The sequence below is a fragment of the Monopterus albus genome, unplaced genomic scaffold, assembly GCF_001952655.1.
Source record: "Monopterus albus unplaced genomic scaffold, M_albus_1.0 scaffold70.1, whole genome shotgun sequence".
Classification (NCBI taxonomy): domain Eukaryota; kingdom Metazoa; phylum Chordata; class Actinopteri; order Synbranchiformes; family Synbranchidae; genus Monopterus; species Monopterus albus.
Genome location: NW_018127950.1, coordinates 513,761 through 531,492, shown reverse-complemented (window position 1 = coordinate 531,492; position 17,732 = coordinate 513,761). Strand labels below are relative to the sequence as shown.

Below are 17,732 nucleotides of genomic sequence, written 5' to 3'. Positions count from 1 at the left end.
CCCCAGCCACACTGTCACCAGCCAGAGAAGTGTCCACTGAGACCAGGCAGGCCGTCGATGACCTGTTCGAGAAGAGCTGCAAGGGCTTGAAGGTGGGCCAGAGACAACAGCTGATGGAGCTGCTGGAGTTGTTTGTGGACATCTTTTTGGCCGGAGATGGGAACTGTATGCACACTGGCCTGGTGCAGCATGACATTGACACCGGTGACACATGCCCCATCTGCCTCTGTCTGCAGCGCCTGTCCCCTGCTAAGCAAGCTGCCGTGGAGCACAAAATCAGAAAGATGGCAGCAGCTGGAATGATCAAGCCCACCAGCAGCCCATGGCCAGGAGGTTCTGCATCGACTACCACCAGCTCAACGAGGTCACCCGCAAAGTCTTCTATCCTCTGCCACGTATCAATGACACCCTGGACTACATCACTGGATCCTGCTGGTTCAGGGCCCTCGATGTACACAGCAGCTACTAGCAAGTGGAACTCACACCGGAGGCCTGGCCCTGTACCTCTTTCTGTACCTCTTTCACCATCAGTTAAGGGCTGTGGCAGTTCAAGGCCTTTCTGCCTCTGCAAAGCCCCAGCCATGTTCGTGCACCTGATGAACAGGGTGCTGGCCAACCTGAGAGATGTTGTTTAAGTTATCCACCAAGCTGGCCTGTGCCTGAACCCCAAGAGGTGCTGCCTGCTCCAGAGAGAGACCTCTTTTCTGGGCCACGTCATCAGTGCAGCAGGGGTGTCTAACAACCCAGCCAAGGTAGCCACGGTAAGAATGCAGCCTGTCCCTAGCACTATCAGGGAGCTGCAGAGCTTCCTGGACCTGGCCTCTTACTACCAGTGATTTATCCAGGGCTTCACCTCCATTGCCAGCCCACTACACCAGCTGACACAGAAAAGCCCTATGTTACAGTTGGGGGAAAGAATGCACCACTGCCTTCATGCAGCTCTGGCCAGCACTTGCGCCATGCTGTTGCCTTGTCAACTCCAGCTCGAATTGCTCCGGGTGATCCGTGGCTCAGTGAGGGCGGGACACTTTGGGATTGTCAAGACACTGCATTGGCTGCAGTCCCGTTTCTACTGGCCAGGCTATCACCAGGACCTTGAGCTTTATGTCCATTGATATGACTCCTGCACAGCCCAGAAGGGGCTGACCCAGTGATCACACATGCCCCTACAGTAGGACTGTCACTTTTTATTTTAATTCCTAACATTCATTCAAACGGTAATGACAAAATCCAACAATATGCTGTGTCAATAAGCCCAACAAGCCATTTGATGTAATTTACCTTGTGGTCCAACAGAGGACATTCTTAAAATTCACTTTGTTTGACCAGTTACATGTCCTGTTGGCCTCTCAGTAAGGTAAGCTAGTAACATTATGTTTGCAAGGACAAAATGCAGGATAGTAGCAGGCAAAGTTCTGATGATTGGACAATAATGGCACCAGAGCGGTGTCAAGGTAAATGGTTTGCAGACTGAAAAAAGCAGATGCCAGTACAATAACACATCTGAGGACACACCTGCAATCTTGCTACCCAAGTGAGGCACTGAAGTTAACGTTACCACAAACAAGCGGAGCAGTGTCCATTCTACAGCCTTGCCTGACTTTCCTACCCCTGCAGCTTACTTGCCCTGAAGAAGACCGGTGGGTCAAAACATTTGTTACACATTCTAAATACATCTTGTAAGCTTTCAGTGTGTGGTCATTTGTTTCATTTTTTTACCCCTGCAACATGTCTTAGGTATGCTCTCCTGAGGCAGTGTATAAATCAGTCAAAGCAGCAAGAGGTACTGACTTTATATACAGTATGTATGAAATTAAACGTTAAGCCCGGCTCTATATTTTTTGTTTTTGTTGTGCTGCTCAGTGAGTCCTCTCGAGTTGAGCTCGAACAATGTGTTCTCTGGCAAGAAGTTGCTGTAAAAGAATGATATTCAAGAGGAACTTAACGCTGAGCTAAAATAATGTCACTGACCTGTTCAATGTAAAACTTTCAAACCCTCTGCCCCTGTTCCCTCAACTTTCAGTGATTGCAGTTTGTACTTTACACAACATACTATAAATACACTTTTATATCAACACAACAAAGTGAAAACTTCCACCACTGAGGTTTTCAGCTTGTTTTATGTTACCTTAAGACCCACAAGGATTGTGCAGGATACAATACAAGTGTATATTTAAATGCAACTAGACAAATGCATTTCCTAATGAAAATGCGTGTGGATGCCGATTGCTGAAGAATTGCCCTGAAAATGCTGAAATCCATTGCTGAAACAGCTGAAGGCTGCGATGCAATGGCTGAAGTTTTTTGTTGAAACAGCTGAAGGCTGAGATGCAATGCTGAATAATTATGGAAGATGAAATGAAAAACTAAAGTTGGGAATTTAACTTCATTATCTGAAGAAGGTGAGAGCTTGAGAGCATTCCTAAAACAGTGGAAGGCTTAATCCCAAAGTGAGAGGTAGAAATTAAATGGCTTATAGTTCTAAAGACTCATTTTTACTGACATCTGACAGATATATTTTAAAGGCAGATAAACCTGTGTGTGTCACTGTGTGACGCTGTATTGCTTTGTATTGTGAATGTTTGGGTGTTTATTTTGTGTGTGTGTGTTACTGTGTGACTGTTTGTGTGGTACCATGTTAATTTTAATGTTGCTGTTTTATGGAATTCAGATGTGTGCCTCACCCCTTAACCCTTGCTAAGCTGCGTTAACCAATAGCATGTATAAAATGTAAATGTATATCTATCCAGTAGCTGGATAGCTTAGTGGTTAATGCTACTGACTTTGGTTCGGCAGGTTGGGTTCAATTCTCTGTCAAGGCATGGTAGATTGTGGGAGGGGAGATACACAGGGGAGGGAAGATAGAGAAGAGGTAAGGTGGGAGTGTTACTGTGTAACACTGTATTGCTGTGACTGTGTGGTACCATTTTAAAGTTTCTGTTTTAAGCAATTAGCTCAACAGGAATCACCATTAAAATGTAAACTGCCATAATGTAAAAACTGTAAAAGATATCAAAGAGCTGTTTACAAGCTGAATAGCTGAACTTGTCCCGAGTTAAAGTTTAAAAGGTGTTTCTAGCTGAAAGTATGCCAGAGCTATTTAGGCTCAAAGAGGAGAAAGATTTGAGTCTCCCATTGACTTCCATTATAAAAAAAAATATTGAAAAATGCTGAATACATTAAAAGTATAAATGTTACAAAAATTTAAAATGCAAGCACAAGTCCTTAAAAGGCAGAACATTTTGATATTTGATATTTATCTAGTTGAAAGTATGCTGGAGTTAAGTGCCAAAAATGTACGGAAGAAATCAGAAAATATAAAAAACAGGATAACATAATGTGGATGCTGCTGAATCAGCTTCCACACAATAGAAAAACATAGCCATGAAATTGAACAATAACTACTGTTAAAGACCCACCACTTGAAAGACTTGCTTCTATGGTCATCATTCAGCAAACGGGCTGTATGAAAACTGACAACAAAAAAAAAAAAAAACAGTTCAAATTGTCCAATTTAACTGAGTTGTTCAGAGGTTCAGAGCTGATCAGTTATTTGTGACAGTATTGTATTGAAATGGGGATAATGTGAACTTCATGAGGAAACAGTGATGAACATCACGTGTGTACTGAGGCCTCACCTCAGCTACATGATAAATTTGAATCAGGACTCTTCCAGCCACAGTGCTCAATTAGCTCTTCTCAAAGTGATCAGCAATGACATCTCGCAGAAAATCCACTTGGGGACCCCAAAGGGCAAAACTACTGTGGGCCCGGTATGGGCCACCCCACAGTGGCCCCATGTGGGATTAGTGTGGATTTACTCACAGTAAACCCAATCCTTCCCACAGTGGTCCCATACAGGAATGTTTGCTGGCAACCTGGCTGCTTATAATTTAATCTGTAACACAAGTAGAATAACCACCAACTTGCTGGTTAGAAGACGACTGCCCTACCTCGTAAGCCACAGCCACCCCCAGGATAGTAGCAGGCAAAGTTCTGATGATTGGACAATAATGGCACCAGAGCGGTGTCAAGGTAAATGGTTTGCAGACTGAAAAAAGCTAGACACTTGTCGTTCAGTCCCTTAACAGCAGCAGTGCTGAGTTATCACATATTTGACTACATCATCTGGCTTTACTTTTTCTTCACCTGTAGCATTAGACGGAGGCCAAAGAGGTTAAACCAGATTATGTGAATGAAGGATTTGGCTCTGGAGATTAAAAAAAAATCCATATATTTCACCAACTTGGAACCAGCTCTCAGCAGCCATGTTTTCCCAATGCAGTCAGTCGTGTACTGAGTACACTGCAGAGCCACCCTAGTTAACTAATGAACAAATAACTCTCCATTTAAAAACCAAAACACGAGTTACACATATTGTAACAACTCATTATGCTAGAACACAACCAACACCATTCATTATCACCTAACTAACACTAAACATTACTATGTTCGTTCTTCTGTCCCCAGGCTGTCCAGTAGCCCATTTCCCATTTCTGTTCTCTCGCCTCGGGATGGACAGACTGAGAGGATGAGGGACGACGGGAGTCGGAGCTGAGGTTGCAAATGCACAGACAGAAAGATGGAGGGGTTGGACTCAATGAGGGAGGAAGACTGCTGTTATCTATGGATTCACACAACAAATAAGGGGGGAAATGGGTTTCACACAGAGAGAGACAAAAAGAGAGAGTCAACTCCCAAAGGAAGATGGAAATACAGGGATGGAAAAAAGGGCTGACGATCCATATAGACACCGGCTGGCGCTTCCCAGTTGTGGCAGGCTCATTTACACAAGTAAAGGCCCCACACGCACGCACAGTCACACCAACCAACCAACCGTCTCCCATCCAAATGCATATGAAGACACTATGACTGCAGCTGATAGTAGTGAAATGAAAACCGTGCTGAAACTGAACCAAATACTTGAGAAGAACAATCAAAAGCCAGTTACATTTTCTTTGTTGTTTTTGAGCAGGCTGTGTTGTTGGCAAGCTGGAGATAATAAAGCTGTCTTTCATCTTGCTGAGCAGTTTTGTTACCCTTCAGCTGGCTGGTGAAATCTGTTCAGGTTTAAAAGTGGAACCCACCAAGAATATTTTGAGTGCAATCAGTGATGACCCCCCCCCCATGTGAGTGGATGCTAGTTTTAAAAATGTGTCTAGAAATCATAGATGACGAATATTTCAGGCTAAATCGAGATGAATGTCTATAGGAATGAGGCTTTTTTCTTTATGGTGAACTTTAGGATGACGCAGAGCAGGGCGTTGTGACAGCTTCCACATCTTTTACAGGTAACAGAGGTGCAGATAGTTAAGGCTGCTGTGTGTTTGGACTGCTTTTACCTCACCATTGGTAGGGCTCTGTCCTCACTGCAGGTCTTGTGATCAGGACCCTATTTGTTTCTCTATAGCTCTTTATCATCTTAAGTCTTATAATGGCATATATACAGACTGGTCACTGTATCACAATTTGTAGCAAAAATAAGTGCCCAGACCAACAACATAAAAAGAAAAAGTGAAAAACACTGATACGCCCACACAGTCACCTGAGTTACTACTATACATGCCTGCATGCATTCACCAACATGTAGACACACATGCACACAAACACTTCCCTGTGTTTGTGGTAGTTTATGGGACACCTTATATATGGACACGATATACAGTATGTTTGAATCCAAGATGTGTTTATATAAAAAGGGACAGACTGTGTTTTCAGTTGTTTAGACAGGAAACATGACTATGTGAAGAGAGGATTTTATTTACTGAGGAAGACTTCCTCAGCGTTGAGGCAACCGTTGTACACCCTTTCAGACCTTCTGTCCGAGGGAGACTGGAAAGGAGAGGGGAAGGGAAGAGAAATAAACTGCCACTTTCTTGCTTTCCCATCCAATCCCCCCTTCTCCTTCCAGGAGAACCCCCCCAAAAAAATCTCTCTCTACTAACTTCAAGAGGAAACAAGCAGCCACCCGACCGAGGGGACCTGAGAGTAACGCTTATATCGAGTTTTAATACGGATTGTTCTTACAGTTTTTAAACTTTAAATGGGAACACTGATATTGATATGAAGAGATTTATTGTTACTATTTATCATTACAATCATCGTCCTTACTGTTATTATAGCTTTAGAGAGCTGCTGGTTTCTGCCTTTGGAGCCTGAAATGGCGTTTATTTTCTGACTATGTAGTGAAGATAATCATGTTGGTTATGTATTTTTGAAAGATGTATATTATTTGGTGCACTGTACCCTTAACATGGCTTTAATGTGATGAGAAGCATTGCAACTTAATATGAAGCACATCTTGAATGACTCCTTTTACTTTCTCAATGTTTTTCGGCAAGACCGAAGCTTTGATCTAACTTACATGTTGACCTTTAAGGCCTAAGATTCCCCCCCAACACTTTTAAAAGTTAGTTGCCACTTAGAAACTGTTTCAGTAATGTACCAATTGTTATTCTGGGGAAGGCAACACTACACAGAAGTGTATTTAAACACTAAATTGTGCTTCAATTTGGGATTGCAGCCACCCTCCTCTTTATTGATCACATAAAAAAAAATTCTTTTTCTGACTTTGTGCCATATTCTTCTGCAATCTTATTTCTCATCAGCTGTCATGGCACACTTATGTTGCATTATGAGCCAAGTCCTGCTCCTTCTCACTGTTGCTGATATTAAATATAAGGGCTCTCTCATGACCTCTCTACCTTGAACAACACCTCACCTCTCCTGCTGCTTTTGAGTCCTTGAATAAATATTGTGTGCATTTTTACATCGAGGCGTTGATGGGAAGTTTTAAATGCTCAAAGTGCACATGTACAAAATGTGAATGAGCAAACTGGGGAATCGTTTCTGTAATTTGTGTTAATGGTCAAGGAGAGATTATATTAGAATGCAAGGGAAATAGCAATAAGGACGATGAAAATAATGGTCATTTAATTATGGTTGATGTAAAAAAAAAAAAAGTCTCAAAAGTTCTAAAGAATCTCTGTCTTCCAAATGTTTAACATGAGAAGGTACAATGTATTTAACTGTACTGCTTTCTATACAGTTTAACCCATTCTCTACATCTGCCCCCTTCCACTGCTGACCAACCTGACAGTATTAAGAGCTCGTGTTTTCGCTAATTGTTTGCAACTTCTTGTCTGTACAAAGCACTTTCCACAGTCGCCGACGTGCCAGTATGCTTACAGCTCATTGTTAATTACCAGCAATGACTATTTCCATTAGTAACTGTGACTTTTCATATTTCCCTTTAAAGGTTTTGAAGTTATTCATCAGCCAAAAGGGGTCGTTTTGAAATGGGTCAACAAGCAGAATGTGGCTTCCTGTCCAAACTCAGCCCACTGGTTTCTACTTGTTTTCTATCAAGTCTCTTAGTTTGCGCTTGTAAATAGGGCCGATGAATTCTGAAAACATCTCACTGATTTAAGTGACTGGTGACCATTTTTTTTTCCCTTTGAATTTAGTCATGATCAAGAGTGATGGCTCATCATTGCTGTCAGGAGAACAAGTTCAGATCTGAGGGAATCGGTCCGACTCTATAGAAAGCACTTTTCCTTTAAGAGATCGTTTAAGAAATGAAAATTATGAACTGATGAAAGCTAACTTACAGAATATGTATATGTGATATGCATATACATATTCATATAAACCTATATGAATTTCAAATGTTTTAAGAGAATTAGAATTATAATAAAGTTATATAAAAAGTTATATTTTTATCACTTGATGGTAACTTTACATTGTTGGGCAAGATGATGGTTTTTGGGTATGTACAGTTTAATACTAGCACATGAGCTCAAATGGATTATAAAGTGGACTTCATATTTTATACAAACATGCACTTCTAAACAAAAGTTTGGGGACACATTCAATTGAATAGGAAAATGGCCAAACCTACTGTACATGATTAGGTTCCATGTATAAATTAAACTTGTAATATGTGCATAATACTCTACGGGAACACTTTCCTAGGGCTAAAGTTTCAGATTATAGCCTGCACAAAGTACAGTGAATATAAAGGTACCAATTAAATACCTTCTTCCTACCAGTAGGTAATGGGGTGGGGGCAACAAGTTGTTTGCGGGACCTACAGTATACAGATTGTTCTCACAACTACGTTACCAGAAGAAGCCAAAATCAAAGTGATAACTTGATTTTAAAATTTATTGCAAAGTTATTAAAAATCACAAAACTCAAGTGCATTCAGATCCTTTCTACTTTATGCTTAAATGTTTTGGTATCAGTACCTTAAGTGCTGTATCAATACCCTGTACACTAATGTTTAGGCTATAGTGTTTCTTATATCACATGGCAAAACCTGAAAGTTCAATGTGAAATGTGCCTTTTGTTAATGATATCAGCTTTTGTCATTTGATTTATGCTTGATCAAAAGTTGGCATATTTCAGTAGTCGGTCAGCACATTTAGAAATGATGCCTCATATCATTAAAGGTCAGAGTGGCTCATGAATTAGTAAACCATCTGTCGTGTACATCTCATAATCCAGTATATTTTTCAGAAAATTGAAGCAAAAAGTTGGCCTGTATAGTTTTATTTGAGCATAGAATATATACAGTAAATATTACTAACAAAAAATTACTCTACAACATATCTTTAAAGAGCACGATGCCTGTGAGCGGTCCAGTACCTGAGAAGACAGGAAAACAGCAGTCAGGTCAACAATTCACAACCATTCAGCATCTGCTTTTAAAGACCAAGAGATGTAAATTATGACAAACCCAATTCAATTCCAGTCTGAGCAGATGGTCTTCTTAAAGACCTGAGAAAACAAATCAGTGTTAGTGTTGTTATACCCCTCACACCTTGGACTGTCAGTTTGTCTTCTCCTCAAACTCTGGCTTGTCAGGGCCAAAGATGCACAGTGGTCTTCACACAAACTCAGAGCCCAGTGCAATTCATCAGTGGAGAGGTACTGCTTAAACCCACACCAACCAATCTACTTGCATTTACTTGTAGAGGCACAGTTATTTTTAAACTAAATGTGGTTTATTTTAATTGTTTAACATTTTAAATAGTTTGCATAATGCAAAGGGGCAAACAGATTCAAATTCCAAAACACAAGATATACTGGTGCATTTAGCTGCATGAATGCATCCAGTTTCAAACAGCAGAGTTCATAACTGGTCTCATGATTGGAAAACAGTTGAAGTTTGACAACTTTTTTTAAATCTGCATCAAATGCATTTTCCATATTCTAAAGAAAAATGCACTCATTTAAATGCATTTGCAATATTTCTATGCAGTGCATTAAGCAGCAAAAAACTGCTTTGTTCAAGAATCAAGCTTTTATAAAGTGCACAATAGATCCTTGGTGTTAAGATGCTAAAGTGTTCGATTTATATTTTCATAAAACATACCACTCCGATGTAAAGCGACAGTACACGACTACTACTGTTGATGGTTAAAAATAAATTTAAGTATGCCTAAACAAACCTCAACACCTTTACTCTTTAGGCCCATGTACCCTGCACAATCCTCATTAACTTGCATGAGTCAATGTTCCTGAACACACACGTATAACTTAGTTTTAGATACTGTGTTTAATATACACCAATCAGCCACAACAATAAATCCACCTGGTGGTTCTAACTCAAGAGGTTTATCATAAATTTAGCATGACCGCCTGTTGCCCCTGGTGGTCGTAGTTAGTAACTACACTTTTCTTCACCAAGACTTATTTTAATAGTGTCTGCATAGACCGTTACCATGTAGTTATGACTACGCTTGGCCTTTTTACATACCTTTGACCCAAGCCCAGTGCAGTGTAGTAGTGGTGATTGACCTGAAAAGACAAAAATCATGTTACCATGTTGTCACAACCATAATAGCCTCTAACGGACATCAGTTTCCTCCTCAGAAACTCTGGCTTGTCAGGGCCAAAGATGCACGTTGTCTCCATACTGACTCAGAGCCCAGTGCAAGTCATCAGGGGAGGACCAAGATCCACCTACTGTCTTAAGATGGCCTTACATTATATGCCTACAAGACTCGAAAAGACATAAGACCAACGGTCTGACACCCTCTCACATCTGTGACCGACATGCTGTATTTAGAGTTTTTAGTCATAGACCATGATTGTTACAAATTTGATGACATCAAATACTTTGTCACCAAATGTCTTAATCAAAATAACTTAGCATTAATTTTGTGATCAGCCAAAATCCCAGGTCTAATTACACCATACGTTTCAGTCATTGTTTTGTGTTGTAAATCGCAGTGATTCTGTATGTTATTATAACTTTTTATCTTCTGACTTGGTTCAGCACACCGTTAGCCACCGTGCTAACAGGTTTGCCACGTGGAGCCTCACGGACAACCAGGATATCACCAACTGGAAATATATGCATGGACAAACACCAGAAACTGGTAACAACCAAATTCTGATTTTTTTTAAGTATCAGTTTAATATTGCAGGGTTCAACGCCAAATAATCACCTACCACAAGCTTCGAGTCGTAACCACGGTGTCATTGTGTTAAGCACGCGATTTATTCCCAAAACGTCCAATATTCTCAAACCATCCAGCTTTTACAGACGGCTCAGCTGTTAGTTACTGTTTACCAAACTGAATAAAGGTGTAACGTACGACGTTATTCGGCGTATAAAACAATTCTCAGCAGTGGATGTGAACGTTACATTACTATTTACAGATCTGAAAGGTCATCGCATTGTGGCGGCTAATGCATCATACAGCCTATGGCTTACTCGATAATGCTTCTTCACAAATGTAAACATTGCTAATCAATAACAAAAACTGCACTAGTGAAACTCTCGATATTAGCTTACCATCGTCCGTACCGATAGCAGACAAACAACAACCGAATGGACGATGCTAGCGCTGTTTCCACGGATTTATAAGTCAATTCTTCTTCTTCGTTTCACCTTTCGCGTCTTCTTCTTCGCATTAGACGCAGCTAAGGTATATTGCTCGTGTTGTTGCCCTCTGCTGCTCATTTCAGCCCATTGCCAAATTCTTGTGTGGAGTCCGGTGTTATGGAGAAATTTCAGAACAGCTTCTATCAAATTCTATTCCTTAGCACTGAGAATCAATTTCAATTCATCCTGCAAAGTGAGACTAATAAATTACCCCCTTATGGGAAAACTGCTGATTTGGATGGTTCTGGTGAAGGATACAAGACAAGGACATCTCACGTCTACAACATGTTTCCTTAATTCCTCTCTACTAGCATTTGTGTGGATGCAATTAAGGAAATCTGAATTTATTCCCTGTCAGGTTCTAGTAAAATCCACGTTGGACATTGGAACAGGCGACACACTGCTAGGCCCATTGACAAACTCCTGCCTACTTGCCTCTCTCCCATGGAGTTTACTAGACTTCCCCTGTTTACCTTTCCACCTCTTCCCTAGTGTTCCCAGGATGAATCCCAATTCCCTTTATTGCATCCACATTTTCTCACTTTCGTCTTTTCCTTTTAATCCCACCCATGAAAAATGCAAGGCGAAGATGCAATCAGCACAATTTTTAAGTGTAGGCTCATTTTTGTAGAATGGATTTTACACTTTTGTAATTTTATTATATAAATGATGGGCAGATTTAAAGTAAATCATTATTTTATATAATCACAACAAACTGCAGACAGTTACAAATGAAAGGAAAAACCATATAAAGTGTCTCAGTAAGGTGTTGGACCACCAAGAGCCACAGTGCGGTTTAGTGCACCTTTGCATTGATTCTACAAGTCTCTGGACTTTAATGGAGGGGTAAACACCACTGTTTCAAAAGATATTCCTTCATTTGGTGTTTAGATGATGGTGGTGGAGACGTCATCTAACATGTTGCTCCAAAATCTCCCATAGGTGTTCAGCTGGGTTAAGATCTGTTGACTGTGAAGGCCATTTCCATACTTGGCGACCCCTTGGGCACTGTCATCCTGGAAGAGACCACTCATTTATTCAGGGTTTCTTTTGATTGTCTGTAACTTTGTGCTGGGAAAAATTTTTTTACAAAGTAAAAAAGTCTTACTAAAACATTCAGGATTCTTTATTTAAAAAAACTGACCAAGAGATCTCACAGTGTTTTTATGAAGTCTGTCTAGATTTGTCCAGATTTTATTCTATGATTAGTGTTTCCAAAAAGCAGGTTGCAGTTGGGTGTAAGCACTGTAGCTTGTAACAGCTGTCTAGTTATTTACAGTACATGGCAAGTTCAGGCATGAAGAAGTTTCACAAGCTCAGCACAACACAAAGTAATATGGCTCCAAAAGTGGGATATGTCAACATGAACAAATCTTCTTAAGAGGTCTGTAACTTCAAAGAAACACTGTCTTTAACACACACACACACACACACACACCGGATGTATCCTCCAGCTGTAGGGCCAGGCAGGCCTAGCAAACTGTCCAGAGGGAAGAAAAAGGGGGCTTGAAGACAAGCACAGAGGGATGGAGGTTCCCTTTGTGGTTACATAGTAAAGCATATTTACTAGGCCTATTAACACACACATACCGTGTTTTCATTCTTTGTGGGGACTTTAAATTAACTTACATTGATTCCCTGTAGACCTATCCTAACCTTAACCATAACACTACTTGCCTAACCCTAACCCTGACCCTAACCTTAAACCATGTTCCCACCCTAAAATTCACTGATTCAGTGGGCCGGGTCCCCGCAATGTGAGTGTGTTAACAGGTCATGGTCCCCATAAAGTAAGTAATACAAAGGCACACATACACACAAAGAGACTGGTTGGATGAATCAGTTATGGTCTGATCACTTAGACATGCTCACACACACACAAATAAACACACAAAAAACAACATGGGACACTTCGTTTACACTATTCTAAGGGAGGTGAAACAAAAAAGAGAGAGAGAGATTTCTGACAAATGGTGAAATGCAAAAACAAGAGAGTAAGTTTTCTGCAGCTGTTTTAAAGAGAGAGAGAGAGAGAGAGAGAGAGAGAGAGAGGGAGGGTAAGAGGGAGGGAGGGTGTCAGGGAAGGGAAAAAAAAAGAAGCCAACTCATCTGACATGAACAGCAGGCCAAAGAAAGGAGAAGAGCAGGAGCAGCACTGTCTCGATCGAGTGGAAAAATCAAAGCTGGAGAGGGTGACTAGGTGTGTAAAGACGACAACACAAAGAGAAAAATAGCCAAAGAATCTACACAAAGACTGGACTGGAGAAAACAAAAACACTGTAACCAGCCAAACAAAACAAGAAAAAGGGGGTTGAAGCAGAGAGGGCCCCAACATTCAGAGAGGTAAGGAAGTGAAGCCTGCCATGACTGAGTAGTTGCATTTCAGCGAGATTTGTTGGAGTGACTGGGCTTCTATTTCTGTTCCATGTGTTCATATTTTACTATATACAGTATTTCCTCTATGCACTGTGTGTGTGTGAGTTGAGTTACGTGACAGATAAAATGGGGACAGGGGGAGAAGTGAGTGTGTGTGCCAGAGGGGGTGCAGGATACAGGGTGAAAGAGTTTGGTCGGTTAGAAGCTCCAGATGGACCCTTATTACTCAAACGAGTGTCAGTTTTAGTAGCTTTTATTGTAGTTTCTTTCTTTCTTTCTTTTACAATTGTAAAGTTTGAGTTTTAGATGCTGGAAAGACTGAGATAATGCAAGTTACTGGGTCACAAGAGGACTTGTGATAAAATGAGGGAACAAATGTCTGATCTGCCAGGAGATTATGAAAAGTTTTGAGGACCTATGGTGGAATTAGATCTGCGTATGTAGGTGGTAAGTTACACATACTTTCTGTTATACTTACAGGACAATGGAAAGTACTTTACTCTTATTTTTTATCTCTTTTCCTAATGCACATTCCTTTGCTTGTACGTACACATTGAGAGCTGCTGTACCAGAGTCAAATTCCTCGTGTGTCCAACACACCTGGCCAATAAAGCTGATTCTGATTCTGATTCTGATTAATATTTTACTTGCTTTCAACTTTTGTAGTTCATTGAAAGTCAACAAGTAAGAACATGGAAATATGCCTCAGAAAAGATGACAGAGCGCAAAAAAGTGGGCCAGTCCCAGTATCTTAGAGAACATTTACACTGATTAGAAAAGCTTTGAAATCAAATTTGAAAAGCTGATGGCACCATCAAATTGAATCGATTAGACATGGAGTTGTACAGCATGCTTTCTCTTGCACACAGATTGAAGTGTAATGCTTATAAAGAGAATGAAATCATACAGCATATCATGGAAAACATAGATAAGAGGCAAAAATAGGTTTAAGCTTCATTAAAAGTGAGCAGGATATGTGGAGACAACAGAACTCCCCCATCTTTATGTTCTGCTGCAAACCCAGGCACATTCAGACCCAGAGGAAATCCATTCAGCAATGGGACAGGAAGTTGAGGTCAAGGGTTAAAAGGGAGGCGATTCATTATTTTATGGCCTCTGGCAGATCTTGGGGTTGTGTGATCTACAAGACCTCAGCAGCACAGACATTACAGAAAGAAGTGGAGGAAGATTCATATCTGCAGAGGCATGACATTATGCTCTATGTGGAGCACGTGGTGACCCATGAACAGCAGGATGTGGAGAAAAATCCCTGAATCTAATTTTGTGCCTTACAAAGCCATGAGGATAGCTGGATGCAGACAAGAAGGCTGGGTGGAGTTTGGCTTTGGGTGCATCGTGGGTTTGAAACACCAGAAGGCAAAACTGCTGTGTGATTAAATATGTAACTGGAAAAGTTTTTTTTTGGAAATGGAACCAAATTACCAAAAAGTAACATTCAAAAACACAATATTCTATCACATTATATTGTATGTAGATTACTCAATTTTGAGTAGAACAAAACATTTTAAGTATTTCTGTTGCCTCTTGCCATTAGTGTTTCTATCTGCTGTTGGTGTAAGTGCATATGAGCAAGTGCCAGTGTGTTTCTCTAGGCAAATAAACAGCAGTCAAGGCCACTTACATCTGAAGAAAAATAATGCAAATGATAGGATCATTGACCCTTAGCCCCTGTGTATTTTAGGATAGTTCATGTTTCACAGCTGGGAATGTTGGGAGAGAATGCTTCATGCTTGCTTACTTCTTGTGAGACACAGCCTTGTTTTACTGTAAGTTGTCATCTTTTTGCAGAAGTTGTGTTATGTCGCTAATTTTGCCAACTTCCAGCTGAGGTCAGCAGTTTTAGCCTCTATTTGTTTCCATTTTGGCATATTAAGTTCCTTAAAATTTTCCATCAGCAGCTGCTGTTGCCCTTTTACCATTGAATATACTGCCAACTATCAATCCATTAGTATGATATAGAAGAAAACTTGATTATCCTCAGGCACAAAGTTCTAAGGAGCTTCTTTTTATGATTTCTAGCAGAGTTTATGGCTGTTTACTTGCAGTGAATATGGGTTAATATCCTCAAGATATCACTGCAGGGTGTGAATAACACAAAATCTAAAATGTGTGATTTTTGACACAAATTGTGGGAATGGCACATTAAGGGGTTTAAAGTAGCCTATACCAATTTAACTCCACTGATGGTGTTGAAAATCCATCCAAACTACAATAACCAACTTCCCTAAAACTTTTTAGAAGAGGTACATTGTATGAGTTTGACACTGATGTGATGACTTAAAGTCGAGATACTGTTGGTACAAAATGTGTTGGAGCTTGATAGCTTATTTGGTAGCTACACAAAATAAGTTGCTTATTTAGCTGGTTTGAGATAATTTTGAGTGAATTTGATATCATATTTGAGTAAATATAGCTAGTAATTTGAGACATGAGCAGCTGTTAGCCTTCTTTGTTTTGCCTCAGTCACTTTCTGAGGGGGTAAAGCTGGAGACCCCCTGGTTTGCTAATCCTGTCAAAAAAGTAGTTACCCAACCCAACCTAAACATCCACACTTTTGATTCATTAATAAAATAATTACCATTTTAAAATCAATTCCAATGAAAATGTGTACCGTGATGGATGGTTCATCTGACAAGGCTGTGGGGTATGTCTGACCACTGCAATAGAGGACATAGTCCCCTAGTGGATAGGTGGTTGTCCACGGATTCCCATTTGTGTGATATTTTGGTGGTGGTTTAGAACAAAGTTTTGAAAAGCTAACTGTCCCTAATGTAGTGGCTGAGAGATAATCAACCTGAATATAGCTTTGCTCTTTTACATTATTCCATAAAGATAAATAAATTTATTATCATTTGAGTCTTCATCTCGGTTAAAAACAGCACTAAAGTACTGTATGTAAACATTCAGGGTTAGGGTGCAGATTAAACAATGGAGCGATACCACAGACTGAACCAATCATACATGCTTTACTTTCTCAGACAACAGGATGTCGATGCTGCCATCAGAAAACAGCCCAGAAGATGCCAACAATCGCAGCTTCTGGATGGTAAGAATACCCTATGTGTGTGTGTGTGTGTGTGTGTGACTCTCTCTGGCTTTTTCAGTTTGAATTCTGATGAGACAGGGAGGTACACAAGATAGCTTCCCCTCACTCTCTCAAGTCTCAATGACCTTCAAGTCAAGCAGACTAAACAGTATTGTCATTTAGGCTACGGATCAGTAGCAGGGCTGTGCTTTCATTTTAAAACTTGAGTATTAACCACTGTACACTCTGAGCAGCCATGCTTGGGTTTAACGGCTCTTTGAAGGTTTTGTGATAGTGTTTAGCTCGTCCTTAGGCGGGCTACTTGATTGCCTGTGTTTGCTCAACAAAGTAAACAGTAGAGCTCCAGGGTCACGTCTCTGAGGATCCAGCATCATTGTTCTGCAACAGTACTGTTACCTCATGATGTTTTTATTTGTGGTGTTTTCTGCTGGAATTCAGAAAAAAAGGTTGGTTTTCAGTGTCATCCTTCTATAAAAATGTTTTTATTTTTTAAAATAGTTCATTCATTTGGATGTTTTTATCCAAAGTGACATAAACCTTTAAAACATTTAAAACTCACTAATTAAATATGTTAAATATTGCCTGTTTAATGATCTGGTACCCAACAAAGCTGTTTCCATGTTTTCAGTCTCCCAAACTAAGCCAGCAGACTGCTCTCATTGAACCCAAGAGACATGAAGACAAAACCTGAAGGCTGTATTTATCTTGGCATTATACTTTGGCAAGCACACAAATAAGCATATTTCCCATGTGCATTAAATGATAGTCAAGTAAAAATCCTAAAGATTAACAATCTGTTGAGTGTCAGACATGGTAACTTTACTTGCAGAACAACCAATTGTAAGATCAGGTTCAAGTTCACACCCTGAATACCTTATTTTACTGAGTGACACAAGGAGCAATCGTACCATTTTAAAAATATAAAAATAACACAAAAGGTTGCCTCAGTGAATATCAAACTAAACACAAACAAAAATGATAAATGGCAGTAAAAGCATAACCTCCTTGGTGGAGGTAATAAAATAACAGTGCAATAAATAATACTGCAATGCATATTTCACTTGTCATGTACAAACAATAAATCCCACAGTGCATATCCCCAGCAAAGCTTCAGATATCAATCAACTGCATACTCTTTGCTCTCACTCACAGTGACACACAAGACATGATAAGAAGTTTATATTGAAATTTTATTTTATATAGAAGTTAAGATATGCCTTTCATAATTCTAAACTGCCATAATCATACGTCATACTACTGGACTTTTCCAGTTAGTGAACAACTGTGTACTCTGTTTAACCAGTCACAGTTCCGTTTTGACATCTTGACACAGAGGCGTCAATTTGTGAAGTTGGGTGAATACCAATCGAGTGAGCTGGATATTGTATGTGG

At 40.1% G+C, this 17,732-nt stretch overlaps 2 protein-coding genes and 1 long non-coding RNA gene across 4 annotated transcripts in view; 2 read left to right on the top strand and 1 right to left on the bottom strand.

Moving 5' to 3' along the window:
• shank1 (SH3 and multiple ankyrin repeat domains 1) overlaps positions 1-7,713 on the top strand; it is a 97,596-nt gene extending 89,883 nt beyond the window's left edge. The window contains 1 exon segment of the mRNA XM_020605443.1: positions 4,471-7,713. Within this exon segment, the coding sequence (XP_020461099.1) occupies positions 4,471-4,558 (88 nt within the window). The 3' untranslated portion in view covers positions 4,559-7,713.
• Positions 7,714-8,226: 513 nt separating this feature from the next.
• Positions 8,227-10,962, bottom strand: LOC109963168 (uncharacterized). Its single transcript, XR_002275364.1, has 4 exons — positions 10,808-10,962; positions 9,764-9,804; positions 8,741-8,781; positions 8,227-8,649 (listed from the first exon to the last, which is right to left on the bottom strand). It is a non-coding gene; the product is annotated as an uncharacterized LOC109963168 (long non-coding RNA).
• A 2,040-nt stretch (positions 10,963-13,002) lies between these two features.
• LOC109963207 (protein kinase C and casein kinase substrate in neurons protein 3) overlaps positions 13,003-17,732 on the top strand; it is a 17,999-nt gene continuing 13,269 nt past the window's right edge. Inside the window, exons 1-2 of one of the 2 annotated variants that reach the window (XM_020605559.1) lie at positions 13,003-13,240; positions 16,273-16,340. In XM_020605559.1, the coding sequence (XP_020461215.1) occupies positions 16,281-16,340 (60 nt within the window). In that variant the 5' untranslated portion in view covers positions 13,003-13,240; positions 16,273-16,280. Of the gene's footprint in view, positions 13,241-13,440; positions 13,721-16,272; positions 16,341-17,732 lie in introns of those variants that run through there. The other variant, XM_020605560.1, reaches the window with a different exon arrangement.